The sequence below is a fragment of the Nematolebias whitei genome, chromosome 10 (assembly GCF_014905685.2).
Source record: "Nematolebias whitei isolate Nwh7 chromosome 10, NemWhi1, whole genome shotgun sequence".
In the NCBI taxonomy this organism is placed as follows: domain Eukaryota; kingdom Metazoa; phylum Chordata; class Actinopteri; order Cyprinodontiformes; family Rivulidae; genus Nematolebias; species Nematolebias whitei.
The window spans coordinates 6,623,997-6,637,331 of NC_056507.1; the positions used below are offsets into that span (position 1 = coordinate 6,623,997).

At 41.1% G+C, this 13,335-nt stretch overlaps 1 protein-coding gene across 1 annotated transcript in view; it reads left to right on the forward strand.

Moving 5' to 3' along the window:
- swap70b (switching B cell complex subunit SWAP70b) overlaps positions 1-7,948 on the forward strand; it is a 45,715-nt gene extending 37,767 nt beyond the window's left edge. The window contains exons 9-12 of the mRNA XM_037682575.1: positions 657-823; positions 3,339-3,537; positions 5,289-5,385; positions 7,579-7,948. Coding sequence (XP_037538503.1) covers positions 657-823; positions 3,339-3,537; positions 5,289-5,385; positions 7,579-7,697 — 582 coding nt within the window. The 3' untranslated portion in view covers positions 7,698-7,948. The remainder of the gene's footprint in view (positions 1-656; positions 824-3,338; positions 3,538-5,288; positions 5,386-7,578) is intronic.
- The last annotated feature ends 5,387 nt before the right edge of the window (positions 7,949-13,335 follow it).

Genomic DNA, 13,335 nt, shown 5'->3' on the forward strand with positions numbered 1-13,335 from the left:
CTACCCACCCACTCACCCACCCATCCATCCACCCATTCATCCATCCACCCTTCCATCCACCCACCCATCTATCCACCCATCTATCCCTCCATCCATCCCTTCATCCATCCATCCATCTATCCATACTAAAATTAGTAATTTGTTTTATTATATTCTTCAATTATTTAAATTCAATTTAATTTAAATAATTTATATTATTACAAGAAAAATGAGACAATTATGAACATGTTTAGATTTTCCTTGGTGAGACCAAACTGGACAAGATTAGGACAGAGTTTATCAGAGAACAGCTCAGCTTCTGTTTGATGATGAAGTTAGAGAGTTGAGAGATGAGAAGAAAACTCATCATTTCCTCTGGAGCATGAACTGCTGTGCTCAGTCTGGATGTGGTGAACCAACAGACTGATCTTTATCTACCTCACTTATTTTTAAAGCTGATGCCCCACTTGGTTTTTCAAAAAGAACACATTTATTATTGAGTTCGATTTTTTTTTTTTAAAGGATTAAACAACTATTACCAAGTGAATTTGTTTTCCATATGTACATTAAATAGGATAACCTGCACCAAACAACTCCTTCAGGAATTCCCCTTTATTGGAATTTTTAATAGGTCATATTATCCAGATTGAGAATAGACTGTATTTCTTGTTTGACAGGTACGACAGCAGATGGAGGAGCAGGTGGCCCAGAAGTCCACTGAGCTGGAGCAGTACCTGCAGAGGGTCCACGAGCTGGAGGACATGTATCATCAGCTGGAGGACGCTCTGGAGGAGGAAAGGCGTGCCAGACAGGATGAGGAAACCGTCCGTAAGCTGCAGGCTCGGTCAGTCACAAGTTGGAGGAGGGAGGATGTACTCGACATACAGAAAATATTCTCACATTCTATACGAAGCGTTTCCATTTTAACTGACACAAGTGGTAACAAGTATAAAACAAACGATTGGTTCACAGCTAAATTATTAATCAGTTTATGTCCAAAGAGTCTCGCGATGAACTTATTCTGCTTCTTGGTGGGAGTTTCATAAAAAGCTAGACATTTATTCTACACACCACAGGCCATCACATTTCCTCCACAGCCTTCCTTCCTCTCTGCTGACATTGACTTTCCACCTCCCAATCAGCTGACCACCAAACTGTCGATGAGTCCTGAGTGGCGTCTCCAGCAGGACATCGGGCGGGTGCTTCCATTCACTCCACTGCCGTCTAAACTCAAACTAAGTTTATTTTAGTTTACTGTAACAGCCTGATTTTGTTTTTTGAAGTTGTCTCTTTGAGTGATGTTTGAGTTTTAATGCTGGGGATTTTGTGACACATTTAGTTTTTAATAAATAGATTTACCTTAATTGGGTGAGAGACACCGAGGACTTCTCTGACCAGAACCACCCTGACCGCTTCCCTTGTTTTATCAGAGGCAGCGTTGTAGATGCTGGTGGAACGTGCTCAGCCATGTTGCTTAACTCTTTGCATTCAATGCAGTGTTGCAGCAAATGCACCATAAACTAGAGAATTTGCGTTTCCTGCGAAAGTGCAGTGTGTATGCTTATTGCAGAAGAGCTTGCTGTGAAACAGCTGAAATTAGCTAAAATACATTCTGACATGTAGCTGAAATGGAATAACAAGCCTAATTTAGCAGAAGAAAGCAGAAAGGACAGCTATTTACTGATCTGGGTTTAAATGAGCAGAAATGAGCATTAAAATTGGAAAATTAGCTAAAAAAAAAAGGGGCTGAAATTAGCAAAAAATTGCTGAAAAGGCAGAAAGAAGCTTTAACTAGTAGAAGGCGGTAGGAGATGAAATGAGCTAAAAATAAAAAAACAGCATCAAAATAGCTAAATAGTAGCTAAAAGAGCAGAAAAAGCTGAAAGGAGCATAACAAGCTGAAATTAGAATAAAGAAGTTAATTGGCAGCACAACGGCTCAGTGGTTAGCACTGTTGCTTTACAGCAAGAAGGTCCTGGGTTCAATTCCTAGTTGGACCTGGGGTCTTTCTGTGTGGAGTTTGCATGTTCTTGTGCTTGCATGGGTTTTTTCCAGGTTCTCCGATTTTCTCCCACAGATCAAAAACTTGCATGTTGGGCTGCCTTTAGGCCCAGGCCTCCCTTTCAAAAGAGATCTGTGATCTCATGTGGATTTGCCTGGTTAATAATGAATAAGCTGAAACTAGCAGAAATTACCATGAAAATTTTGAATTTATCTGAAAACGGCTAAAACTAGCTAAAAAGCTAGCTGAAATTTATAACAAGCTTAAACTAGCAGAAGAAAGCAGAAAGAACACGTTTGCCCAATTATGCTGAAAGAAGCAGAAATGGGCACAAAACAGTGGAAATTATCAGGTAAAGATAATGGATGCATGGAAGATGAGATTAGCAAAACAACAGCTGAAAAGTAGCTAAAAAGACAGAAAGAAACTTAAATTACAAGAGGGCAGTGCAGATAGCACATTTTTGCTAAATTGGTTGAAAAAGGTTGAAAGGATTTTAAAAAAAAAAAGTGGAATTAGCTGACAAAAAAACTAAAATTAGCATAAAACAGCTAAATAGTAGCTAAAATAGCAGAAAAAACTGAAACTTGCAGAAATAAGCTGAAAGGAGTATACCAAGCTGAAATTATCGGAAAGAAGTTATAAGAAGCACAAAAATGTTTTTAGTTAGCAGAAAGAATCAGAAAGGAGCACAAAATAGCTGAAAGTAGCAGAAAAAAGTTTGAATTTGCACAAAGAAGCTAAACCAGAGCAAAATGTGAAAGGAGCAGAAAAAGGATGTAAACAGATCCAAAGATTTGAAGGATGTAAAATGAGCTCAATTCATTTTCTTTGAAAAAAAAAAAAGTGGCAGAAAAGGCTAAATATTTCAAAAAGCTAAAGTTGCACCAAAAGTCATAGCAGGATTGTCCTGAAAGAGCCGAACGTTTCGATTTGTGATTTTGTTGAAATAGCTTGAAAACTGTGGGATGAGAAAGATGCTGAAAAACATACGTAATAAAAACAGATCACAATCGGGTGAATGCTTCATAAACATTTACACAATCAAATGTTTAAGCATTTGATTTCTGGGGTCAATATTTAGATGTCATTTTGTTTTTAGTGTCTTTCTTTTGTAGTAAACGTCATTGTTTAATGAAAATTGTTAAAGTGCATAAAAACATTTACGCAGTCCTCTGTGTTAAGACGACAGCGCCTCCTGCTGTCACACTCACTAAAGTGATTTCTGCTGAACTTTACCTTTAAGTGTTGACTTCATCTGTCACAGATTTCCTTTGGGGAAGACATTAAATGTCTCTGTAAGCGAAGGCATGTTTGCAGTTCATAGAACACGTTGTCATACCTGTGCGTGGACCAGGTTGCTTGAAGAGGAGGCCATGAAGCGAGCGGAGCTGGAGCAGATCCACCTGCGACAGCAGCGGGCCATTTCGGAAACCGAGGCAGAGAAGCAGGAGCTGGAGAAGGAGCGCCTGGCCAAGGAGAGCGCCCTGCAGGCTGCAATGAAACAGCTGGACATTCTGGAGCAGGAGAGACAAGGAGCACTCGAACAGTACCAGGTCAGCTAACAGCAACAGCCAAACGATGACTTTATTTATACACGGAGTCTGAAACTTTCCTCGTGACTAGAAAGTTCAAAACACGATGAAGCTGAGCTTCAGATGTTCAAGAGATACCAGTAACTTCCATCCATCTGTCCAGCCACACATTATCTTTACCCGCTCCTTCCTTTTTTGGGTGGCGGAGGTCACTGGTGCCCATGTCCAGCAGTCACTGTGTGAGAGGCGGGGGACATCCTGGAGAGGTCTCCAGTCCATCACAGGGACACAGAGACAAACGAGACAACCATTCACACACACTTAGGGACAATTTAGTTACCAATCAGCCTAACATGCATGTGTTTGGTGTGTGGGAGGAAACCGGAGTACCTGGAGAAAACCCACGCATGCACGGAGAGAACACGCAAACTCCACCCAGAAATGTCCCGGGCTGGGATTTGAACTGGCGACCTTCTCACTGAGATGCCCTACTTGTAATTAATTATTTTCCTGCTCAGATTTTAATTTAAACATTTGTAAAACATGAGCTGTTCTCTTTCGCTGTGGTCCAGTTCTTCCTATATCACATTAAAGGAACAGTTCAGATTTTTTGAAGTGTGGTTCAGTGGAAAGTTCATGTACCTGTTGTTTCTTGAACGGGGAAACGTTCAACTCTTGACTGAACTGATGATCTAACAGCTCACTGGAGCAGGGGCAACACTGAAATGGAGTGCAGCCGTTTTATAGAAACTCAAAATTCAACAAATTCACCATTATTATTATTATTATTATTTTTTAATCCATCCAGAGGACCTGACTTAACTTTGTTAGATCTGTAGCTCTATTAACTCTTTCTTGTCATGTTGAGTAGAGCAGACGAACACGTACTACTAATATGAAACTCAAGCTGCTTATTTTGGCAGATTTTGTAGAGTCTGGTTAAATCTCTGTAGTTCTTCTGCTAAAGAACTACAGAACAATAAACGGATGTATAAACCGAGTCGATGAGTCAAATGAAAGACGGCTCGGCTTTACCCACTGCTGCAGGTGTTGGCTGAGGAAACAAATAAGGACCCGTTAAAAGCAGCTAAGCTGAGAAGCTAAGCTACGAGCTAAGCTAACAGGCCGACCTCGGGGAAAAAACCTCCGTCTTGTCGAAGCTCCAAAATTCACAGTTGAAACCTGTGCTTTCGGGTAAAGAGTTTTTTGCTGCAGAAAGAAGCTGAGAACTTGTTTACTGTTTTTTTTTTAAATTTTTATTAAAAGCTTTGTGTGAAAATTGCTATGCTAAAGAGCTCAAACCACACTGAGCGTCCGCCATTTTGAGAACCGAAAAAAGGAACGAGTGACAGCCCATGTCACCTCAAAAGGCCTCCCTCCCATTTTTCTTAAAGAGACACGCTGCTCGCTCCCTCACTATCCATCCTTCGGTTCATACTGTCTTATACTGCCATCCAGTGGTCAAAAAAAGGTACCACACTCAAAATAAGTTAACCGACATTTTCTTCTTAAATTTGACAGTAATTACTAATTATTGTCAAATTTCAAACAATATTATCGTTAATCGCAATAATTTCTGAGACAATTAATCGCCCAGCAAAATTTATTGTGACGGGCCTAGTGCCGCCACTTATCGGCTGTTGCTGCACTGACTTTAGGTATTATTTCAAATTGCATGCCATATTGCCCAGTAGATGTGCCTAAAACCTGAAATATCAGAAAAAGAGATTTGTTTTTAAAATAGTTTTATTCTGTTTTCATGTGTGAGTCAGACGGTGATGAAGAAGCTGGAAGATGCAGCGAACAACACAAAGACATGGAAGCACAAAGTGGCTCATCAGGAGGGATTATTACGGCTCATCCAGCCAGGTAACGACCCACCGCTGTCTGTCTGCGCTTTTTTATTTTTATTTTTAGGGCAAAGGTTAGTTTTTTAAGGATTCCCTCCCTCAAAAGTTCTCCTTTTTTAATCTTCAGCTACTTTCATTTAACACTTTTTCTTTTTTGCTAACCTAATACAACAACAAACAAACAACCTGAAACTATAAATTCAGTTCAGTTTATTTCTATAGCACCGCGTCACAACAGAAGTCGTCTCAGGGCACTGAAAGAAACATTCACATACATAAAAAGTCAATTAATAACATTATTTATCTTAGGAGCAGACTGCTTTGACTTTAACGTCATCATTTTGGATCAACTGAAGATGTTTTAAAGAAGTTTTTGGACACCCAGACAATAACCCAGCCTAGACGTTATAAAAGCATGAACTAGTTTTTCTGCATCAGCTTTAGATTAGATGTTTCTAATTTTAATGGTATTTCACAGGTGGAATAAAGCTGTTCTAGTAAAGTTTGTAATGTGGGGGATAAAAGACATGTCCTGATCAAAAATAACACCAAGATTTTTAACTTTAGAGCTGGAGGACAGATTAATGGAGGGAGAAAGACTGAAAAATTAATTCCTAAGATGCTCAGGTCCAAAAACCAAAACCTCCGTCTCGTCTGAGTTTAAAAGTAGAAAATTTAGGGTCATCCTGGTTTTTAAGTCTTTAAGACATGCTTGTAGTCCAAGTAACTGATTCGTTGGGGTTCATGGACAAATATAACTGTGCATCATCAGCATAGCAATGAAAATTTTAATAATAAATAGAAGCATTTTTCTCTAATTCCTAAAACAATTTGTTGACTTTAGAAAAATTTCAGTACAGAAGTTGTGGAAAAATAAAAGACCTGCTTAGAAACTTAATTTCACAAAGTTATCATTAAAGCTTCTTCTCTTGAGATAACAGATTTATTACAGCTATGGATTTCAACCAAAAAGAGCTTTTTTTTTTTTTTTTGATAAATAGGAAAATCATTTAAAAATCACAAAAAACGAAGTGGTTACTTCATCATGTTGGTGATTCAAGATGTAAATGTCTCATCAAAGAACGTCTTATCAACACGTTAGATCATCTCAAAGTGTTGCACTAAATGATGACTCAAGAGTTAGCACCCTAACCGTCGCTGACTTGATAAAGCAAGGCTCTTTTTAAAAATATTAAATATCTTATTTATTCAAAATAACGGGATGATTTTTTTTCTTTCGGCTGCTCCCTTCCTCAGAGGTCGCCGCAGCGAACTATTGCGCACGAAGACGTGGTAATTATTTTTACGCCAGATGCCCTTCCTGACTCAACCGCAGACCACTGAGCTACCACAGCCCTCTGTGTGGAGCAGAGAGCTGGTGTCTAGGGCGCCTGGGGGAGCAGATGGTGGGGGTTAAGGCTCTTGTTCAAGGGCCTAGAGTGGAGGGGGATGAGATGATTATTATGCTTCAAGTTCAAGAAAATTTAATATCCCAAAGGGGGCAGTTTGTTTCACAGTCAGTATAAAACATCCATACCAGACAAGACATTGAGACATTAAAGTAACGTAAATCATCAGTTTGTTGAGAAGCCTGATCTCTACAGGGATAAATGAGTTTTTCAGTCTGTTCGTCCTACATCTGGGCAGCAGATACCTGCGTCCAGATGGAAGCAACCTGAACTCAACATGGAGCGGATGAATAGGAGCTGCCAGAATCAGCCTGGCCTTGTTCACTGACCTCGCCTTGTGTAGGTCAGCGAGGTTCTGTAAGTTTATGCCAGCAGTTTTGCTGCACATCCTGACAATCCCTGAGAGTTGGTTCTTCTTGTTTTTGCGTGTCGAACGTCCAAACCAACAGATGAAAGTAAAAGTTAAAAGAGACTCAATAAAATGAGAGATTCTCGTGTCACACCAAGTTTTATCATTTCGTAGCGCTGCTGTGACGCTCGTAATGTGTTGATCAGTGATGGATAGCCACCATGACTGTAGTAAGATCTGATGAAGGTCTATTTTATTTATTTGTGATTTAGAAAATATAATTATCATGAGAAAATTAGCTTTTCAGCATTAAAAAAAAAAAGTCAGATATTTCAAAAACAAGTTTATTACTGAGGTAACGCCATAAATGAGCTCATCACGTAAATACATTTCTAAGCACGTCTGCAGAAAACTTCTGAGTCGAAGGAAATAATCTGCTCTTTGTCTTCACCAGGTTCCAAGGGGCCGCAGAAGATCACAAACTGGGGCCCGGCGGCGTTCACTGACGCCGAGCTCAGTCTGCGAGAGAAGAAATGGCAGGAGACGAAGAACCAGGCGGCGCATGCTCAGTAGAGCTGCTGTCAGGTCTTCAGCATGCCACGAAATCAAACCGGAGCAGACAGGCCTGACGGGATGTCCTGCGTTTGGTCATTTAACCCGCAACTGAAAGAAAACATGGTGGTCGGATATAAAAACAAGTTTACTAAGATAACAAAGTTTCATGGGCCATTAATTAAATGATAACTTTATTACCCGTCGTGAATTTTAGGTCCACAAAGCATCAGCTGTGCTAAAATCACTTACTGTTAATGTGAAGCAACTTTTCTAATATGTATTTACCAGGTTAAATAAAATAACGTGAAATAATAAAAAATGGTAAATACTGGAATGGAAATAGCTTTGTTAGTTTTTATAACTTTTTGTTGCTACTTTTATTTAGCAGCCAGTTCCTGTTTACTGTACAATCAGGCAGCTAAAGATGTTCGGTAAAGCCAAGAGAGCTGCGTTGCTAAAGTTAACGTATTAACATTTATTATTAATCTCATCTTCTGCCACAAACACAGGATATGTGACGGGCTTTTATGATCAGGACCCCCAGAACAGGATCTTGTTCAGTTTTTTTGTTTAACGTTAGCACCAACAGCTCGTCGTTGTTAGCTTTCTTCAAGAGTTTAGATTTGAGGAAGTGGGGTTCTCTGAGGATATTATTAACAACTAATATCTTACCTGTTGTAGATGGCTCTTTGAACAGCCTCAGTTTGGAGAAAGAGTTTAACTTAAAACGGATGGGTAAACAAGTGACGGCTGATTCAAAGCAGATTCCTGTTGTGCTAAAGCGTTAATCTCAAAATTTTTGTAGTGATTTATACAAGTAAAGTTTTATAAACCTTTCGGTTGTTATCAGTTTCACATTACACAGTTACTCTAGCAGAAATACTCTGATGTTCCTGCCACAACAATCCACTTTGGGCTCAGATGTGTTTGAACTCAGCCATTAGTTTCAGTCTGATCAAAGAGCTATCTACAACAGGTAAGATGCTAACTGTTAAATAATTTTCCCCAAGCTCCACTTCAGAAGATCTGAACTGTTCTTTTTACAGCCCCCTCCTACACACCGGAACAAGATGACCGAGCATCAGATTTTAACGGGTTAATGATGCAGTGCTCGGTCATAATTGAAGAAGGAAGATGTCGTAAAGTATTTTGTACCACCTGACTACTACCACGCTGTCCAGCGTTAGGAGTTGCTCTGTTTTTGATTAGCAGATTACAGTAGTCCCTCGTTTATTACAGGGGACCTGTACCCTGAAGCCCCGCGATAAGTGAAAAACCACAAAGCAGGGATAGTAGTATAAGTAGTAAGTAGTAATTTATAATAATATTCATATATATATATATATATATATATATATATATATATAATATAAAGGCGTTTTAAACCCTTCCCACACTCGTGGCCACGCCCACTTCTCCGCTGCAGAGCGGAGATCTTGACAAGCTGCTGGAGGAAGCTTCTCCTGCAGCTTGTGGTGCACACTGGTGCAGCGGGTGCTAAAATAATTCATTTTAAATAAAAATTCCATGCCGATCGTGCGGCTCATCCATCAATCAGCCATTTGTGTGTCATGTCCAATCTTATTTTGAAAAACCGCGATAGAGCGATTCCACGAATAACGAAGTAGCGCAGGACTACTGTACATCAGGTCGCTAAGAACTGACTCGGTAACAGACAAATAAATCTGCTGAAGTGCATTTCTATGAAAGGATAATTCAAGTTTACGTAATCCTGTGCTCTTGTAATCCAGATGGAGATCTTAAATGGTGTAAAAATCACATTTCTTGAAAACTGAAGCACTCTTGCATCAAGTTGAGTTGATGATAGGGTTGAGCTTAAATTCTGTTCACACCGCCCCCATGTATCACGTTCTTCAGTTTTGTCCCAGCTTTGTATTTGTGTTTTAAGAATTGCACTACTTTTAATCTGTCAGCCTCGCTGTTTGGGGCTCACACTTCTGGAAAAGACCAGTTAGGCTGCGAGTCTCCCAGAAAACTGTCCTGTGCCACTCGGGACTCTTTGAGGCGGTTTCTCAGCACAAATGAAAACGAGACGTGTTGTAAATATGTTCACTTTTTCCTGCTTTGTGACTTTTTTTCTTCTTCTCTTATTTCATTAACAAAGTTGTCTCCTGAAAAGGTAAATTTAAAAACATCTGGAATTTCCTACTTTTTTAATCATCGTCCAAGTGCTTCTCCGGTTAGTTTGATCTAGTTTGGCTCCGTCTAATAACTGGCAGCTGAGCATTTCCTGCTTGTGAATAAAGCGAAGGCCTTAAGCCAACATGTTTGGTTCTGTTAGAACCTCTAACAGAACATTTGTACTTGTTTGTTCAATGTAGCCGGTGCATCTGATACTGTCGTGATTGACTATTGTGAATTGATTTGGATTATTGTACATGTTTGTAAGAATTGAAGACTGAACTGTTATAAACTTATCTTGAATATCTTCACGTCCATCAGACTGATGTATCTTCTTTTTTTAGTAGAGTCTCAGCAGCATCTGCTCACCATATCCCAGCATCCTCCTTATTCACACCAACCCTCTGCTTATTCTCCTCCATCACATCCTTCAGTAGTCTTCCTCTTCTCCTCCATATTGACCACCCTTTGTCCAGTAAGTCCACTTGCACACGTTCAAACCATCTCAGCTCTGATATTCCTTTAATCCTGTCCAGTTCAGCCAGTCCCAATTAAAATCTTTGCCACCTCCAGCTCACCTCGACTCTTCCACCTGCTCCCTACTCTCACTACAGAGGTCGTCTGTAAATATAGAGTCCTGCCTGACCTCATCCAAGAACAAGAAGAGGTACAGAGCTCATCCATGGTGTGATTTCACCCCCCACCTCTCCACTGTCCCGTCCTGGAACGCATGAACAACTTTCTCATACAGAACCTCAAACCCTCTTAGTTTTCGGTCAGGAAGTTGTAAACGTAATGCCACAAAAGACAAAAATCTAAATATGGGTTTTGCTTAACTCATAACCTACATGCTGGTTGAGTGATGATGATTTTTGAAATGTAACATTCAAGTATATCTTTCAGTAGAGGGCAGTAGAGCTCTCACCTAATGATAATTTTAGAACTAAACCAGCTGTCCTTAATGTGTTTTCACTGTAGATCCTCTTAAAACAGCTATAAATAGTAACTTTTATTTTCCGTGACCTCACTGTGCAAACCTTCTGTGTTCCAGGATGATCAGGATCTTACTGTAACGTCGTTGTGCAATCGTAACCCTTCATGAAATTGCTGCCCTCATTTTGTGACCTCTCAGGAGGAAACATTAAACAAAGAATTTGGGAAGGATGCTTGTACGCACTAAACCAGCTTTTTAAAAAAATGCTTTTTTTTTCACAGGATTTTTCAAAGCAGAGCTTAGCACTAACTTTGTACTATTACACGCCCATTGTTCGAGGTGTTGTTAAAAGGTTTATAAGCGTTGAAATAGAACTTTGCTCATTTCTATCACTACAACGGACCGGCACAGAGGCTGCAATACTGCTCATTAATCCAGGTTGAAAAATCTAAGAAAGTAAAGTCAGGTCCTGTGAGCAGATTCTTCTTGTTCAAACATGTTGTCTTTTATCCAGAAGACTTCTTCATTTAAACTTTAGATTTCTAAAGTTTAAATTATCTAATGTGAAGACAAGTTTGTCTTTTAAAATGTAATTATATCTGAAACACGATCATTTAGTGGGGGAGTGGTGGCGCCGAGGTTAGGGAAGGTGGGCCTGTGATTGGAAGGTCGCCGGTTCAACTCCAAGACTGACATTAAAAAATGTGGGTGGGAAAGGTGAAACATCCACACCTGCCTCCACCCTCGCCTGCCCCGTTCTGGGCCCTTGAGCAAGGTCCTTAACCCCCACCATCTGCTCCCCTGGGCGCCCTGGATGGCAGCGCTCTGCTCCACACAGAGGGCTGTGGCAGCTCAGTGGTCTGTGGTTGTGTCAGGAAGGACATCCGGCGTAAAAACAATTGGCAAGTCTTCGTGCGAGTTAGTTTGACGTGGCGACCCCTGAAGACGGGAGCAGCCGAAAAAAGAAAAACCAGTCGTTTGTTCCTCGTCACTGAGGCTGCGGTTCAAGCTGCCAGCTGGAAGATGAGGAACAAGCTTCATGTTCTTCCTGTGAGGATTCAAATGTCACAACGCACATTTTAACTTCAGACAAGGTTACAGTGACTAAAACCTCAGCTGGGAAAATAAATCAAGTTCTCTTTTAGATGTATTTGTTGGTTTATGAGGCAGACATTTCAAATGATAACTTGTAATCAAATGTAACTGGAATGTCCTGATTCATGCTCAATAATTCATCCATCCATCCATTCGTTATCTTCTGCTGGTTTTTGAAGTCAGGTCTCGGGGGCAGCATCTTGAGCAGGGAGGTCTAGACATCTCCTTCCACAGACACCTCTTCCAGCTCTTCTGGGAGGACTCCAAGGAGTTCCCAGGCCGACTGAGAGACATAGTCTGTCCAGCATGTCCTGGATCTTCTCCAGGGTCTCCTCCCAGTCGGACATCCCCGAAGCCCCTCCCTAGGGAGGCGTCCAGGGAACATCCTTACCAGATGCCCGAACCACCTCAACTGGCTCCTCTCGATGTGGAGGAGCAGCGGTTCTGCTCAGAGTCTCTCCCAGATAACTGAACTTCTCACCCTGTCTCTAAGGGCGAGTCCATCTATCCTTCAGAGGAAACTCATTTAAACCTCCTGAATCTACGATCTCATTCTTTCGATCACTACCCAGAGTTCATGACCATATGGATAGGAACGTAGACCGACCAGTAAACAGGGAGCTTTGTCTTACAGCTCAGCTCCCTCTTCACCACAAAGGACCGGCACAGAGGCTGCAATACTGCTCATTAATCCAGGTAGAAAAATCTAAGAAAGTAAAGTCAGATCCTCTGGACAGGTTCTTCTTGTTCAAACATGTTGTCTTTTATCCAGAAGACTTCTTCATTCTGAGGAGCCACAACAAACTCAGTCCTATAAATAGCACCTTCTCTTGGTGGATCAATGGATGTGGATGTAACTGGAATGTTTTTCCAATATGGCTGAGTACAAGTTAATTTAAACTCAGATACTGTAGCTGGACTGTCTTGTGCCTTCTATTCTGGAAGTCTTCACTCTTTGTTACCTGCAACCCGCCCAAGAACGGACGTTTCCTCCTAACGCCTCGACAGCATCTAAACTCGAGGCAGATGACTCTACCTTGCAAAATCTCCACTTTCCTTTCAGCTCCCCCTTCAGATCCCCAACCAAGTTGAATTCGCTCCATCTCCTGCTCTGTATCGTGCAACAGTCGTTAATTTGAGAGAAAGGAGACGAACCAAACAAACACGCACAAAACACGATGCTGGACAATCTGTGGTCCAGATGCGCTCGGCGCATACCACAGCTGCACTGACACCGACTCATACATGGCCTGTCAGTGATGTCAAGTCGAGCGCCGGATGCGCTCTTGTTTACCCCTTCGCCTCCCATCACTCCCAGTTCTCCCCCCACCGACCCCCAGCAGCGTCTGTATCCTATCATCGCTCTCTTTTTACAACATCCTCGTAATCATCAGGACGCGGTTATGAGGCTTGTGGCACGCGCGCTGCATTCCTGCGAGGTGATGCGCAACAGAGATGCATTAAATTCCTGATCTGGAAACCATT